Source organism: Ornithodoros turicata, chromosome 6, assembly GCF_037126465.1.
Source record: "Ornithodoros turicata isolate Travis chromosome 6, ASM3712646v1, whole genome shotgun sequence".
Taxonomy (NCBI): Eukaryota; Metazoa; Arthropoda; class Arachnida; order Ixodida; family Argasidae; genus Ornithodoros; species Ornithodoros turicata.
The window spans coordinates 19501371-19518479 of NC_088206.1; the positions used below are offsets into that span (position 1 = coordinate 19501371).

At 44.7% G+C, this 17109-nt stretch overlaps 2 protein-coding genes across 2 annotated transcripts; both read right to left on the reverse strand.

Annotated features, from left to right (window-relative positions):
- Positions 1–3787: 3787 nt before the first annotated feature.
- LOC135398342 (uncharacterized) lies at positions 3788–8487 on the reverse strand. Its single transcript, XM_064629758.1, has 6 exons — positions 8406–8487; positions 7521–7666; positions 5735–5818; positions 5346–5384; positions 4553–4603; positions 3788–3826 (listed from the first exon to the last, which is right to left on the reverse strand). Exons 1-6 carry the CDS (start codon positions 8467–8469, stop codon positions 3788–3790), a joined length of 423 nt encoding a protein of 140 aa, XP_064485828.1. The 5' UTR covers positions 8470–8487.
- Positions 8488–9774: 1287 nt separating this feature from the next.
- Positions 9775–12959, reverse strand: LOC135397707 (uncharacterized). The gene is made up of 6 exons (XM_064629314.1): positions 12832–12959; positions 11702–11847; positions 10964–11044; positions 10848–10886; positions 10165–10215; positions 9775–9994 (listed from the first exon to the last, which is right to left on the reverse strand). Exons 1-6 carry the CDS (start codon positions 12902–12904, stop codon positions 9965–9967), a joined length of 420 nt encoding a protein of 139 aa, XP_064485384.1. The 5' UTR covers positions 12905–12959; the 3' UTR covers positions 9775–9964.
- Between the last annotated feature and the right edge of the window lie 4150 nt (positions 12960–17109).

The following is a 17109-nucleotide window of genomic DNA, read 5'->3' on the forward strand; positions in this document are numbered from 1 at the left end:
ACTCCATCATTGTTACGGTGGAAGCTCCGCCGTAACGTAGTTTTAAGTTTTCACAAACCCTTTTTTGCTACTTCCCCTACTTTCGTCTTCTGTCTCATTTATCTCAAAGTTCACTATAATTACGTAGCCGTCCGACCAAACTTCAACTTTTCAAGATATATATACGTGTCCCACTGGAAATACACTGAGCGAAGTTCGCGTTGCTAACGATTTTATTGCGCAGAGTTTTGTTACCACGGTTTTTTGTTGTTGTAGATTTGCACCGCATAAATGCTCCGTCGTGCGCCGCGGGAAGTTCGTACGGTATGCAGGGGACGCGCTATGTGCGAAAATGTGGGGCTACTTTATCTGCACCCACCCTGTATGTATTATCCTCCATTCTGTATTGTTTTCACACTAATAAGTCGATAACGTCCCGCTGTGACAGCTATGAAACGCGCTCTATCAGGTTAATGTCAACATGGGGGTCCTCGACTGCGAGAAACTCCATATCGACCTGTTGCAATAACGATTGCTTCGTCAACCATGTCTCACTTCAAGAAAGAGAGAAAAAAAAAAGCATGTATATCAGGGTGTCTCACTGAACCCGAACCGAAAACCGTACCCGAACAGTTATATTTGCCGGAACCGAACTCGAACCGGAATTTTCATGATACTGTTGAATCCGAACCGAGCAGAATCGAAAAAAAAAATAATAATAGCGGTAACGGGTTCGCAACAAAACGGTTCGAACATAAAAGTAGTCAGCATAAGAGTTCAAGTGCCTCTCAATCCCCGAACGAGGACACATTGGTCTCCATATCACGGATTTCGCAAATTTTCACCTAGCAGTCAAACGAGGACGTATAGTAAATATGCTTTCAGCGTCTTTTTTTAACATGTTGAAACGCAGTTGCCCTTGTGAGCGCCGCGGCTAGTGCCCCACGCATACGCTGCGGCGTCAGCTCTTCAGAGAGGAGGCACGAGGCACCACGCGGACGAATGAAGCAGGAATTGAGTAGGCCTGTTGTGTAGCTCTATAGGACGAATATGTGGTTAAGCAAACGCCCAACATTTCCGCGTACACGTGTGCAGTAAAAATTAAACAAGTCAGAAACATGAGATGTGGAGAAGGAGCGTATACTCAGAACGGTGCCGGTTTGATTGGTCGTGGTTTGAAAAGTAATTGTAGTTCTGCTTACTGGTAACACAATTGTGTCGTGACCCATTGCTTTTGCGTTGTGGATTAACTGGTACACTGCTGTGAACTCGGACAGAGCAAGGCTGGCAGGCTTATTTTCGACATGCTTCACTACGGATTCACGCTGCGAATACAGTGTGCCGGCAGGTACCGTCGTCTATATAAAATGCTGTCCATCTTATTAGGCTTCCTTTAAATGTGTCTTGCTGGCACTGTGCGTGTGAAAAAAAAAAAAAAATTGGGAACAGAAAGTAGCAGGACTACACGCTGTTTGCAAGTGTTCATCCAGTTCTCCTTTCTCTCGCCGGAGTGTGTAGATAATGATGAGATATTTGTGTAGATGACTACTAAAAACATCAATGCAGACAACAGCAGTAAGCTATTAGCCACGCATTTCCTGATAAAAGCAGTTTATGGGAGATATAAAATGAAAGCGTTGGACCGCTTTGCGAACCGGTTCGATTTTTGGCCTGGCCGAACAGGAACTGAACCGGATCCAAACAACGCGAACCCGAACCGAACCCGTATATTTTGCGGTTCGACAACCCTGATAAATATATCTACTTTTTTTTTTCTTTCTGAAGATCCAAAACAAAAGCAGAAATCCCTGACGGCGGACGGCCGCATGACAGGGAATAGATACGCCTACAAACGTACGCTGTTTGTGACACAGATACAGATGTTCGTTGTCACAAAAAGGCGTACGCCCCACGCTTGTCCTACACTCTTAAAAATGAACTTCACCGCATAGCACGCTCCTAGCCAACCACTATCTCGAATGATATCGTTATCTGCCCTGATTTGTTGAAAACGGGAGGCGTACGCCTTTTTTGTGACACTTATGCGGTTCATAATTGTCACAAAAAAGGCGTACGCCTCCCGTTTTCAACGAACCAGGGCAGATAACGATATCATTTGAGATTATGGTTGGCTAGGAGTGTGCTATGCGGTGAAGTTCATTTTTAAGAGTGTAAATAACAAAATGATAACTAGAGAGCGGATTTTTAGGCAGTAACAGCGCTCTTCGTTGCATGAATCGTTCTAGGCCAACCAACCTTCAGAATCGTATCGTTTTATCTTCCGATTGGAAGGAAAGTTGATACATAAAAAGTTTTCTCACCTTATCGAGAGGCAGAGCGATAGCATCCGAGATGATGATTGGCATACTGCGTGCTATGTATGCGGTCAAGAGCGCCCCCTCTTTGCGCCTAAAGATCAGCTCTCTATAGCTGACAACTGTATCATCCTTTGTGACATTTGGCGTTCAGCGTGTTATGCGGTGAAGTTCTGTCTGTTTCAAGAGTGCAGAGTGAAGTGTCATCGCTGCCTCTTGCATCGGCTACTTATCAACAAACTCGGGGAATGAAATGTGGAATGAAATCGGTTTCTGAAACATGACATCGGTAAACACCGATTAAAATATGGATTAAAAATATCGATATTGTATTGTGTGTGCCGATGTTCGCAAAGAAAGGCGGTATTTTACCGATAAGCAATAAAACATTGACACATACATGTAGTTCACCCCTAGCATTAACTATCAGTGTGCGGTATCTGGTACCTTATCGGTATACTATCCTTCCCGGTGACTCTTTCCCATGCGCTATGCCACGGCATGGCACGCAACTAGCCCACCGTAACCCCGAATGAAGTCGTTCTCTCCCCTCATTTGTTAAAAGCAGGAGGCGTATGCCTTTTTGTGACACTTATGCAGTTATGTTAATTGTCGCACAGAGGCGTACGCCCAGCGCTTTCCGCAAATCAAGAGTAATAAAGGTATCATTGTGTGCAATGGCTGGGCTTGAGCCTGCTATGTGGTGAGGATCTCTTTCAAAAGTGTAGATATTTCCGCTTTACAGGGAACTTTCCCGACTACTGGCGTTACGCAGCAGCCACCCTAAAACGATTTTATGGCGGGAAGGCCTTTCGCCGAGCAGCTATACATGTGTATAGGACAATTATTTGCATGGCTGTTCAAGCCTGGTTATATCCGCAAAAAGGTGAAAATAATGCAAAAAAAGTCGCGCATTAGTTTTCATCGAAGCTTATATTTATTTTCAGAGATACGGCCCTATTTGTGAACATACAATTCATTCCCGCCACCGTGTACAGTTCAGAAACAGAGCTTCACCGCATAACCAAATCATACATTTACCGCTTCTGATATGATTTTTCAACCAATCATCGTATCAGCATCATCGTATCTTTATGTGGGTGTGTGTGTCAACCAGTCAGAGGACAGAAAGATGTCACTCTGAACCAGAAGCGGATCCAGGCTTTTTCTGAGGGGGGAGGTATTATAGGCAGCATGCTATTACACCACCACGGTCAATTGAAACTCTATGGAACGACTGAAATTGAGAGGGGGTCAGGACATCCGGACCCCACCTCCCCCTAAATCCGCCCCTGCTCTGAACTATTGCAGTGTTGTGCGTTGCTATCCAGGCCTTCACGACCACAGTAGGTCATATCTGCTCCAAACCCACGGACTTTCACCCACACGGTCCTGCTCATCGATTGCATCCTGCACCGCATCATGATAGTTAACCTATTAACGTTTTAATTGCTTCCGAAATGGTGATTCCTGAATTGCTGCTCACGATGGCTTCACATGCTGAAGTTTGCAAACTTGGCTTCGATGCAGTCCTGAAATAAAGACGAAAAAAAAAAAGTGAGCACATAAATGTGAATGCCAGGTGCGTCGCACACATTTTGTGTTGTACTTCATGCTTTCTTGTAGATTAGATAGCACTGAAGCTCAGTACACTCTTGACCCATCAAGCGGCGCGTGCGCGTACTAAGATTTCAGTGCACGTTACACATTGGGACTCAATTGGGTAAAGCTAGTACACAGACTGCGGTGTAGCTGGCAATCATAGCTGGTGGCGCGGGGAAACTCGGAATTATCGTCGCAACCCCACGAATGAAAACACTTTAACTATGTGGAATGGTTACATGCATTGTTACACATGTAAGATGAATGGCAGCTTCAAGACAGTATGGCTCTGAAGAACTCAATGTGACTCGAGTCACATTGAGTTCTTCTGAGCCATATACTGTCTTGAAGCTGCTTGAATTTCTGCTTGCGTGTGGATCCACACGCAAGCAGAAATTCGTCGTGTGTTTGGTTGCAAACAGTACACCCCAAAATATTTCCACTGTGAAGTTTCGAGTGCCTATCACGTTTTTGATCCAGATCTGGTCTTACCGTATTTAAACCACATTGTGTATTTAGTAGATAGTAATATTACTTTATACCTGTAACCATCTGGAACGGTTCGATTTTGTACTTATTGTAGGTATACTTATTTCACGGCTTCAAGCACATAATTATTCTTAGTGTTTTACTTCATCTCCTAGAGAGGTACTTGCCCCTGACTTGTCGAACTTGGCCATCTCGTCCTTCGTCATGCCACTTGTTTTCTGCACACGTGTATAGGAATAAGAATCAGTTCCATTGGTGAGATGATTGTACCATGAAAAGCACCCGACGCCACCCTCTGTAGGACAACATCGTAAACAACCACACGGGTTGCATTTCAAAGTATTCTTTCTTCTGTTACGTGTGAAAGCACGTTGAGCAACGTTTGTAACATGGTTCACGGTATACTATTGCACTGTCACTACCTCAAGAGGATGGCGTTTGCAGGTGGATTATCACTAGAGGCGAACGCGGATGTATTGACAGTATATCCGCATCCGCACAGTATCCGCTACCGCATCTACGCGGATATTGGTTATATCCGCACGTCCGAAGTGTTTTTTACTTTTCAGCACATCAACTTTCTCAGGGACATTGTGTCAACCACAATTGTTCACTAATAGGAGTTAAAGGCGCAGCAACGCAAGGTATATGACACACTTCGACACCATCTTGCATGGTATGGAAGCTATAATTTTTATTGATTGCGTGCTCCCCCTAGCGGATGTCGGCAGAGACACTAACGCTTGTTTGCAGACAAGATGTGCTCGGTTTCATCCGCATTTCATCTGCGCTGTTATCCACGAGGATACGCGGATATAACCGCACTCGCGCACACCTCGAAGTTACCTTCATAGCTTTTTTCAAAACTTAAAAGAACAAAGCTAAAGAAAAAAAAAACGCCTACGCTTCGCACAGAAGTACGAGTAGTACCGGTGTGTCAATGCGTAAATGAGTGCGTACCTTAAACGAGTCCACGTTTTCTTTGAAGCACTTCTCCAACTGAAAGACAAAACAGAGATGTGTAACAAGAAGATAGGATCGAAGCTTCAATGGGAAAAATATATAGTAAAAGGGATTGCGAAGAGGTTGGTATAGTCCTACAAGCGCACAAGTTGTTGATTGATTAGATTAGACTAGATGAAAACAATCGGCCTTATAGTGTCCCGTGCCGCTTTAGACCGGCTCTCGGGATTTCTGCGTTCCGTCTGTTGACAGTGCGATGGATAGTGCATCGCTGAATCACGTCTACAAGTATGTTCCTCCTTGTAAGAATTGAGTCTGTCGTCCTCGTACGTGTAAATCTACTCCCAATTATTATAGTAATTGAGTCTGTCGTCTCAAATACGCACCATCGTTTTCCTCTCGGCCTCGTCTTTTGCGTCGACAGCTCTAGCCGCGCACATGGTGCTGGTTGGAACAAGACTGTCGATGAACTGGTCATGAAAGAGAAAATAATTATTTCAGGGCAGAACACTATGTGGAACACAGCACTTGAGTAGCATCGCTTATTCCGTAAGAAGCAAAAAAAAAAAAAAAAAAAAACCATCTTAACGACGGTTTACGGGGCACTAAAGTGAAACAAATTTCTCCTCCGCGGTATGAAAGATACCGTTACCTTGACATGAACAAAAAAGGAACAGTATTTAACTTTTTTATTTGTGTCGTTCGTGATCTATGAGTGAAAGAAGCCGCCTATTTACGCTTTCTGTCCTTCTCAAGAAGGCAGCAATACGGAGCGGCCTGTCATTGGTCTCCTCAAATGATTTGCCCGATCACGGCGGGGTATCATCTGAAGAGACCAATGATTGATTCATTGCTGCGCTTCTTGGGAAGGAGAGAAAGCGTAAATTGGCGGCTTCTTTCGAACATAAATCCCGAACAATGAAACGGACGAATCCGGTTCTGTTTGTGTTAGTGTCAAAGTAACAGTACCTTTCATTCTGCGAGGCGAAATCTTTGCACTTCCCTTTCATTATAAGAAAAGAACACTATGCGTTCGAAAGCTAACCATGTCAGCTGTAACTATATTTCGTGACAAATCGAGTTGCAAATTGATCACATTTCTGCTTTAGCATGTCAAAGAATTGGAAGGCGATGACTTGTAAGTGATGTGACAATGAGGCGCTACGATTTTGCGAAATGAGCGCGGTGCACGCGCATGCATCATCTGCAAGGGAGCATTGCCGTTGGCCCACCGAGATAGGACATTCCTCGTGCCACCACAACAGCTATAAAGTGCGACGAACCCGGGTACCTCCCGGCCATGTCACGTCGAGACTGGGAGGTACCCGGGTTCGAATCCCGGTGCCGGCTGTGCTGTCTGGGGTTTTTCCTGGGTTTTCCTCAGACGCTTTCAGACATATGTCGGCACAGTTCCCTTAGAAGTCGGCCCAGGACGCACATTCCCCCAGGGCGTGAGTCGTGACGTTGCCCACATACGTGAGGCCGACAACGGCAAGCCCTATCGCCACCACCACCACCAAGTGCGACGAACAAAAAAAAAAAAAAAAAAAAATAATAATAATAAAAAATCAGTAGCTTTCCCTCGACAAAGTTATTCGGATGGCTACAAAATAACGGAGAAAGGAACACGTGTACGATTTGAGTTGTGGTATCTCAAATATGTTAGTTAAAAAATGGAAAATCCAGCGATCTTATTAAAGTTGATTGAAACAGAAGCTTTTGTACTTGGAAAGTACGTGCACTTTGTACTTGGACTGTATAGATGAAAATAAATTTGAATTGAATTGAAAGTTGATTGAAACAGAGACTGTTCTTCCACTAGAAGAGCAGACTCTGTTCGAATCCTCAGTTTCCAACCTAAGATTTCTGCTTCAAAATATATTACTTAAAGGGGCACTAAGGCCACAATGCATTGTCTCTTCTGCATTGTCGGCCTTCTTGGTGAGGAGAGGAAGAGGGAAAACGTGAATTGCGGTTTCTTTCGCTCATAAATCACCAACGACGCAACCGATGAATCTCGAAGAACATCACTCGCGTCACATTCTTCCATGGCTGCCACATTAGACTGCTCGTACGAGCGTGCTCGGATTCTTGCATAAAAAGCAGTCTCGTCGAGCACGTTAATCTAATGTCAGACGTAGCTCTAAACAATTTTCGTTACAAGAATTGTACCTTCGCCATAATGTCTTGGTTTATGTCTTTGGCGATGTCAAAGCACTCGCGAGAATCTTCAAGCTTGGCCATGATTTTCTCCGTGAGCTCCTCGTTTTGCACATGGTGGTGCACGATGGTCTTCAACGTGCTCATCAGACGGTCCACTGAAGGGTATTCATGTTAAAAATTAGATTTTCTATAAAGTAGACGTTCCCTTGATGATGATGTTCTGAAACATCGTGAACATATTTGCTTACACCTTGTCATACACACACACACATACATATTTACGTGCATACATATTTACGTCCATGCATACATTACAAGTACATAGATGCCTACGTGCATATACACACATACATACATAATACATACGTGCACACATCCATCCATACATACATGCATGCGTACACACACGTACACACACATATACATACATACATACGTGCACACATACATACATATATATTACATACGAGCACACACACATACATATACGTGCATACGCACGTACACACACAACATACTAGTACCATCTAGGTAACGGCAACAATTATGTACTGCATTATTGTCACCAAAAAGGCGTACGCCTCGATGATGATGGTCGAGATGATGGTTGGTTATGAGCGTGCTACTGGTGAAGTTACGGCCGTTCCGTTTACGGCCTTATGTTTGCCGTCTGACTAGGGTATTAGTGTCCTATAAAACAATACAGTTTCTTGGTCAGTTTCAAACGGACAGAGTGACTGCACATAGAATCGTAAATGCAAGGTTAGTTCGGATCTATGACCGCGGCACAACAACCTCTATTACGCGAGCCACAGTCACTCAAGCTAAAAATTCCAGTAGCGCCGCTTGCTGCAAGATCGAGTTCACTATATACTCACGGTTCACAACTCTTACCGTCTGCGGACGCAAAACTGATGCACGTAAGAGACAGTAACAAGACTCGGATCATGTCACACATAGTCGTGCCTGTTGTAGAGCGCCCACATGCGCTTCCAGGACGGGCTGGAAGTTTCCGTACATTCCCTCTTTATATGTGGCTCGTCCACAACGTAAGTGCCATGCATCATGAAGCAGATGAGTACACACGAACATATCGTCCGCATATAAATCACGGTCTCAACATTACGTGGACCTTGTGAGTGATGTAGTGACAGTATGTCGAAACCAGAAGCCTTTGTAATTCCTACCTAGCAGGTGAACAAGCGTGGATTATGCTGGAGAATATTGAGTTAAGGGGCACGGAAGTTGCGTAACCTTGTGTCCGCAATCTTTGTGTGTGTTCTTTGGCTCACGAGTGTGTGATGTTTGGCTCGATAGGACGTCGCATGTATGGGTGGAGACGTTGTCTGAAACATCTAGGGAGCACTGTGTATACGAAACGGTCACTCAAGTTCAATAATTCCTTCTAGCGTAATGAAAGATGGCGTTACTTTGACATCAACACAAAAGGAACGGCATTCAGCCGCTGCAGCCGCTGCATTCAGCCGCTTGCAGTGCAAACAGATCAGTGCAGTGGTATGTGAATAGGAATACGCGGAGAGGGTTAACTGCAAGGGGTAACTGGTTGGATATTGGCTGGCGATTGATTGGAAGCCTTTTGCAATAATTTCTCTTTCCCTCGTCCTGAACAGTTGCAATTTTTATGACGGGAACAATGGATTTACATTCTCGTGGCTACAGCTAAAAAAGTGACATTTTGATAGTGGCAAACCATAGCCCCCCTCAGCCCCTTGGATATTGTTGCTTTCACGAACACCACGTCATTCTGATGTTTTTTTTTTTTTTTTTTTTTTTACACGGTGTCGTCGAGATAGGTTGGCATATTTAACATTGTGTCTTGACATAAGGTATTTGACAAGGGAACTAACGCCTCTTTTTAAGTTCTTTTTTACAGGCCACCACGATATGTGTCTTTCCAACTCCTTGCTGTGAAATTCTTACAAAGTACATCTGCCATGGATTATTTGCGGGGCAGTAATAAGAATGATTTTTAGATTTCCATAAAATTTGACAAGTACCTGCAGCAATTTCCCCTCACGAGTATGAATTGATATTCCCTAGCTAACTGTAGATGTACTGGCACAGTAGCGAGAAGGCAATATATATATATATATATATATATATATATATATATACTCATCGTAGTAAGTACGCAAATTTCCAGTGCGCCGCATATTTCTACAAGTCTCGCGGTAACGTGTTTTTTGCAGGATATTGGTCACGCGAGTTCAGGGCAGGCAGCAAGTAATCAGTAGCATTTAATACAGACAACTTTATTCGCAACGTACTATACAAAGCAATTTTAGGTGCAGGGACACGCGAATAGATGCGATATCTTCGTAACGATGCTCTGTGTGATAGCCTTATATATTATAGAGTTAATCTTTGTTATTCATTATCTAGAATATATCTCCCTGCATGCTTTCGACATAGACAGATGAAGGCTTGTTCCTTCACATGCCGATCGATGATGCGACGCAGTTCTGAAAGATAAAATAGGATTATTTATATCATTGCCTATTACTAATTACTCGCTGTATTTAATTTTTCACTTTGACATATGTCATATGTAAAGCATGGAGATCAGTTTACTTAGTTACCTCTAAGGATACCACTAACGTCTAACATAGTGGTCAGTCAAGGATATACTAACCATGCCTTCATCGAATGCCTTGCCATCCTCTTCTGACAGTTCCACGGTTTTCTAATAGACGCGAATAGGTTACATTACTCCAATGCATTGTGGTGTAGCGAGAACAACAACAAGAATAAATGAAGGAGAAGATAATCAACAATAACAGAGAAACATATTCAAGCAAGTGCCCAAGTATTGCTTACTACGCAGGTTTTACTGACGCTAACCACGCTAACCACGCTAACCACGTTATGAAGCACATCACACACTCTTAAAACATAACTTCACCACATAACACGATGAAGAACAACCGTTGCACACAATTATACCATTATCGTTATACCACTGTATTGTATATCGGATTATCGTTATATGTTGTCGACTTTTTGCATAAGTGTCACAAAGAAGTGCACGTCCCCCGTTTTCAACAAAGCAGGGGAGGGGACGACATCAATCTAAGTGCTGGAGGTGGAGAGCCACGATCGTGTTATGCGGAGAAGTTCTGTTTTTAGAAAGTATGCTTTTTAGGGTATACGAAACAATCATGAATATGTCTGTAGCTTTGGCGTCCAAATGCAATCCGTGAACAGGAGAACACAATAACAACAACGAGTAAATCGTGACTATGACATGGGGTGAGTCGCTGTAGAGCAGTACACTACCCCATTACACGCGAAACACACAAGAACACAATACCTTACCTTAATGCTTGTTTGTGCTTCCATCATGCATGCTTTGAACTGAAAAGGAAGTTAAAGAAAATAAATTAGAAGATAAAGAAAAAGTGGTTAGAGCAATCTGTGGAAGGACGACGTACTGTGCTCTGCATCATGCTGGAATCAACGCCAGCAGCTTTCTGTCCACAGGTATTCAGCTCAGGCCAGATGGCGTCCAAGGACTAGGAATGGTGTGAAAGTGAAAAAGAAAAAAAAGGGGCAATGAAGGCGATGCACAGCGCAGGAGTAACAAGGGCCATTCCAATGTTGCTGGAGCTACCTGACGGCATAACTTTCCAGGACAACCATCATCCCGAATGATATATTGTTCTCTCTTCTGATTTGTCAAGAACGGGAGACGCACGCCTGTTTGTGACACTTAATTGTCACAAAAAACCCTACGCCCCGCACTTTCCGCAAATTAGGAGTGATAGCGGTATCACTCTGCGGAAGGGCTAGTCTTCAGCGGGGCAGGGCAGAATGTTTAGGGTGATGGTGTGTCAAATGCGCCCGAAACTACATTGTGTTAACTCAGGAACCCTACATTTCTGTAAGCCAGAGGCCCCCCACCCCACCCTCCAGTGACGGCGCCCATGCCTGTTATATAATCCAATGCCAAGTCGTCTGCAGCTCTGCGGACTCCATGATGAAGGAAGCCTGAGCGTGGGCCACGAAACAGAAGGGATGCACCCACAACAGCTCTTTTTTCGTGGCCCACGCTCGTGCTTCCTTCATTATGGACTTGTCCGCCAGGTCGCCTGCGTTTAGCTATTCTATCACATCTCGCTACCTTAGTTTGTAAGTATGCTGTGAGAGTTCTATGGACTTGATGCACGTACCGCAGTGACTGCTTCGGGTTTCATTTGCGCAAGGATCATGACACATCCCTGAACCTCTGGCAGCTTTGCCTTGATGGCCTTGGCCAGTTCAGGATCTGTGATCTTCTGGTCGATCACAGCTTTCACAATCTCCATCAGGTTTGCACCTGCATTGGTTAGGAACTGGTTACAAAGGAAAGTATACTCCGATCGCCGAAAGGGTTTTGTGGAAGCACAAGTGATAGGCTTCCTTTGATCTTCTTGTAAAGACAAAGGGCGTCGATCGTATGGCCGTCTTGAAAAGGTCCAAATGAGAAGGTGGGAAACACGTATCACTTTAATTTAAACGGACGGCATTGTGCAGCATAATCTGCTGAGAACGTATACCATTCTGTTATCCTTTGTTGACAATGCCATTCCATCACAACCACTGCCAACATTGGTTTCCCGTGGAAGACTATATAGTTTCCCAACCTGCCCAGATTTTAATGCTGATTTAAATAATAATTTGAGACGGTCTTTATTTAAACGGACTCGATGGTTTTTGTTCTACACTATATATGCTAAGCTGCCACAAGCGGCCCCTACCATACCTGCTGCAGAATAGATCCCGTCGGTTCTACTTGGTATGGGAGCTTTACTGTGTGAACGTACACGTGGTCAGGCCATACGGAGCGTACTGTAAATTATTCATGTCCTCCAAACCAAGGTAGATAGGGGATTTGCTTCTTCGGCGCGGATTGATGAAGTCGTGCTTTACAAGCGAGAGCCATGATCATCTTTATATATTGAATGGCCTTATCCTGTTAAACTATAGATAAATCCGTAGTAGATTGGCACAGCTCTGAATTCTACAAGACTGGCTTAGTGTATGCTTGTACAGCAAAAGTGATTGCGAAATACGTACCCAAAAACATTACGTAGAGTATTGAGGTGATTGGATATCCCTTCGTACATAATTAGGCAAGTTTTTTGTTGAACTTCGTTACACTAGAAACATCTCCATTTTGTTATCGGAAGTCTACTATCATGGTAACTAAGCCGATGTGTACTTGGTGATTGAATTCAATTTTGGTTCAAGTTTGGTTCAACTGGTTCACTCAGTGACATAACGCACCGATTATACAACGATAGAAACGTGATCAGCTCACCCGCATTTCCGGACACCACTGCTGCAAATCCCATCATCAAGACTAGAGTGAAGACAATTTTCGTACCCATCATTTTCGTAACTGACCTATTCCCCGTTGCTCCTCTATTCTGTACGTTGGAGACAGACAGTAAGGACGCACTGCGTATATGCTCCCAGCAGGAAGAACTCATTCCCTTAAATACGAAAGGTCCGTTTTCCGAAATCCATTCCCGGTTCTGCTTGAGCAACACATCACAGCACGAATCTCGTCGTGAACCACTCATTAGAACTTCATTCATAAGGGAGGACCTTACGCGGCGATTTCTTGCCCCTTTTGTCTTCTTCGTGCATAATAGGGTAAGTTGATGGGGAAAGTAATCAAACTGATTTGCGGCCCAGATACGCTGTTTCCTAGCGAGCCGGTCGGGATGTGTCCTTGAGGTTCTACATACTCATGTTGATTCAAGGGGTGGAGAAGCACCGATAGCGACAGCAATTAGTCGCGCTTTGCTGGTGCCTCGTGGATTGCAGAAGCTGTAGGACCACGTGTGGTTTTCAATTATTACTTCCTCCACTTGGGTGAACTCGGTGAAACTTATTTCTTTACGAAAAGCACCGCTGACCATTTGTGTGTTCTGTATGACTGATCTGGCAAATTGTGATGCGTCAGGCGGCACCGTAATATCGCCCGTAACAACGCCCGTAACATCGCTAGTCTGCGTCACTATAGCCAGATATGGTCGCAGGAAGAAAGTACATGTACGGGTGAATCGAATCCTGAGAACTTGAAGGGGCAATGAGGTGACTTTTAACGTGCTCCATACACTGCTGTTTCAAGCTCAATCAAATAGAGGATTTCAGAAAATTCCAGTGCTCCTTGCGCACGCATTGCATCCTGGGCGCTTACCAAGGGGGGGGGGGGGGGGAGGACGAAGAATACTCTTTCACGTTTCGCTTTCGCTGACCTTGACACATCGTGCACAATGGACCGGTAAGGGAGAAATCGAAACAGTTCGGAGGCCACCCGTTTCTTTCGTATTATATATAGTAAGCTCCCACAGTTCAAAGCGATAAGCACTATGGTACTTTCTGAAATCGTCTGTTTATAAAAACAGTCGGAAAAAGCAGTCGCGGACGGCCCGAACACTCCTCCAATGGCATCGGTAAGTCCCATTCTTCTTTGTTCCTTCTTTCTTCTCAGCACACGCGTTGCATATACGTGCTTGAGCCAGTCTACGTCACGAGTCACATGATCAGCTCCGTCAGGGGATCCGCCCGGCGCTTGTAATGCTCGCAATCCGGTCTGTGAATCACTGTAAACAACCCATGATTTGGGGTATTCATGTGCTTCTATAAATTGCATCGCCATGATCATCCCATGGAGCTCTGCGGACGTGGACGACGTGCGATGAGACAATTGCGCAAGTGATCTGGTGGACATTGAGTCTCGAACGTGTAATGTCTGTCTTCTGTATCTTTTTCTCTTCGTTCCTCAAACTCAAGGAAATGTTGCCTTAATCGAAAGTAAAATAACTGCAATCTATATATACCAGACACGGCGTATTTCACGCAAATTGAACAACGGACCTTTTTCACACTCGCGTCGGATCCTAGCGGCTGTCCAGCGAAACACGATCGGCGCGCACCAAAGCACAGCCCGCGCAATATTGGCGCCATCTATTGAATATGTATAGGGCCCGTCGGCGCCGTCAGGGTCAGAGAGTATGCGCAGAAGCGTTGTGAAAAATGTCAATTCCTCGCACCGCTATACGAATGTTAAAAATATATGGGAAATCTATACAGGCTGAAGGGTGTCGCGCCCCTTTAAAGAATTCCATACTTAAATTCAGCTTTAACCACGCGGCCCTTTTGAAAAAATGAGCATGTCCATATTTGCTATCAGCATTTTAGTCTCTTTATTGTTTGTTTTTGTTGCGTATTAGAAGAGCGAGACACATGTGGGCATGAACAGCGTTCAGACGTGGACAGATGCAGGAAGGACAGCAGGAAGGAGTGGGAGACAAGGGATGTTAGTATACGCTCAGGGGCGACTTCATGGGGAACAGTACCGACATTGGTCCGGAAAGGCTCCGAAAGGTCCGAAAAACACCGTAGAAAATCATCTCAGGCAGTGCAGACGGTGTAAGGACTCCAAGCCTACACCTCCTAGCCTTTAGCATGGCTGGCCTTGGAGCAACCACAAACGAGGGAAAAGGAATGGTGTATCCTCTACGTCATGCCGGTAGTGGCATTAGTCGGTAATACGACGCCTCGTTGAAAGCGAAAAATCATGAAAAATAACCACAGCGATAAAGATTCTCGTCGCCCATCAAAATAGTTTAGCTTGATGAGAACACAAGTGTTCCTTCCTTGATCTATTATTATTATGACATTATTTTTTCATTGTCTCTTTCTCGTTTCCTTTTTTGCGATGTGTTGTACTGAAGTGAATCCTCCGATTTTGCAGACATGCATATCGATACATTGAATTCCGCACGCTGTTCAGGAAGGGGGGGATATGTTTATTGAAAAGAGAAAGAGAGGAAAGGTTAGCCAGGCGTAGGCCGACTTGCTAGGCGTAGCGATAGGAGACGTCGTTTACTTGGATGTTCGCGAAGCATCTGGAAAATTTTCCGAGTCTCTGCAGAGATGAATGCAATGGAACGGTAATGGATAGCATCGCATCCTTATTGGTACAAGTTGACAGATGTTCGGCATATTGCTCCAGCACAACCTCGCTTCAAGGCCATGCTTAGGAACGATTCCTTGGCTTGTAAACCCTCCTCGTTATGACAGTTCGCTTATCTGTCAAAGGCACATATTTATTGCGCAAATAGGGGGAAACGCATATGGATACATCTAGTGTGACCTCCGGAGCTCCAACGAGCACTCCTACTGGTCTGCAAGTGGTCTTTTTAGGTTTCATGTACGACGCCTGTCCAAGCTGCGCTCCGAGTTTCAGGATGACTCATGACGCTAGTTGTGTCACCACAAAATATGTGTGGAAACACACTACCGACGTTTCCGTTTTACACCTGGTCATACTGACCTGCTGGCAGTTATGAGTAGAGTAACTCGAAATTCATTTTGTGTAGAGTCATTAAATGTTCAGAGAAGCCTGCTGAGCGTGCCTCTTGAGTCGCCTCGGAAGAGGTTGATAAGAAATTCGCGTGGAAAACAAAATTATTTTGATAAAAGTGCGAGCGCCCCCAGCTTTCTTTTGCATGTCCCTCGTTTATTCTACCATGTTCATCCCAGAGGGGCGTGCTGTATACACCTTGAGATAGAAATAACTTTGTGTCTTCGCGACTTACAGGCCGCTGTTCGCTCTTGGCGTGGCAGTCGCCAGTGATGTTCGCTGTTCCCTTTGCCAGTGCCGACATGCAGTGGAAGGATATATTTTACTCACAAGTGTTTGTTCAGAACTGAATGGATGCACACCAACTACAGGTTCGGTAAGCGGCCTGCTTGCTACACCTCTGGACTAACGTGAAGCGGGGTAAGGTCCTGTGGCTACCACGGGGAAACATCCCATCTCATCATCCCTTTACCATAATTTATTCTTGTTGTTGTTGGACTAACGGACGTTTACTAACTACAGCGCACAGATGTGGACAGGTGGAGAGAGGACAGCAGGAAGGAGTGGGGGACAGGGAGGTTAGTATGCGTCCTGGCCCGACTTCAGGGGGAACTGTGCCGATATTCGTCTGGAAAGTCTTCGGAAAACCCAGGGAAAACCTCAGCACAGCCGGTGGTAGGATTCGAACCTACCACCTCCCTGTCTTCAGCACGACCTTGGCTACCGCCAACGAGCGCGCGCGGGACGCTCGGCCATGCCGCTGGTTAGACATATTTATGTAGATTACCCTGGAGAGCAAATTTTCCATGTAAGGAATCTCATGCATTTTAAAATTCAAAAAGCATAAAATGTAAAAGGTAAGAATCAGTGGTTTGCTTTTACATGGTTCTTCCCATTTGAACCTTTTAAACTGCTCACCCGTCAAGTTATTATTTTATCATATTCAACGCACGACGTAACAGAAAGATAGAGAGAAAAAAAAAACGAAAGACATCAGTCATGCCCAGCATACATGTATAGATGATAATCCTATAATCTGTGACAAATCTGTGGTCTCGACGTTCCATCTGGGGCCCAACCTTGGGCCCACGTCAGAAACACGAAGGCTGCTGTTTCGTCATCTTCATTCGCGGCAACAAAATTATTTGGAAGTCAGCTCGTGGAACTCTTAATTGAAACACCTGGCAACCATCAAAGGCTCACATCGAACTGTCTCTG

What these genes read in the sequence shown, in the direction of transcription:
- LOC135398342 (XM_064629758.1), bottom strand. Translation starts at nt 8,469, where the DNA reads ATGTGTGACATGATCCGAGTCTTGTTACTGTCTCTTACGTGCATCAGT. An exon ending in ACCAAGACATTATGGCGAAG is followed by an intron (nt 5,819 to 7,520) that starts GTACAATTCTTG and finishes TTTCATGACCAG; the next exon opens with TTCATCGACAGTCTTGTTCC. An exon ending in AGGCCGAGAGGAAAACGATG is followed by an intron (nt 5,385 to 5,734) that starts GTGCGTATTTGA and finishes TTTGTCTTTCAG; the next exon opens with TTGGAGAAGTGCTTCAAAGA.
- LOC135397707 (XM_064629314.1), bottom strand. Translation starts at nt 12,904, where the DNA reads ATGATGGGTACGAAAATTGTCTTCACTCTAGTCTTGATGATGGGATTT. An exon ending in AACCCGAAGCAGTCACTGCG is followed by an intron (nt 11,045 to 11,701) that starts GTACGTGCATCA and finishes CACCATTCCTAG; the next exon opens with TCCTTGGACGCCATCTGGCC. An exon ending in CCAGCATGATGCAGAGCACA is followed by an intron (nt 10,887 to 10,963) that starts GTACGTCGTCCT and finishes CTTCCTTTTCAG; the next exon opens with TTCAAAGCATGCATGATGGA.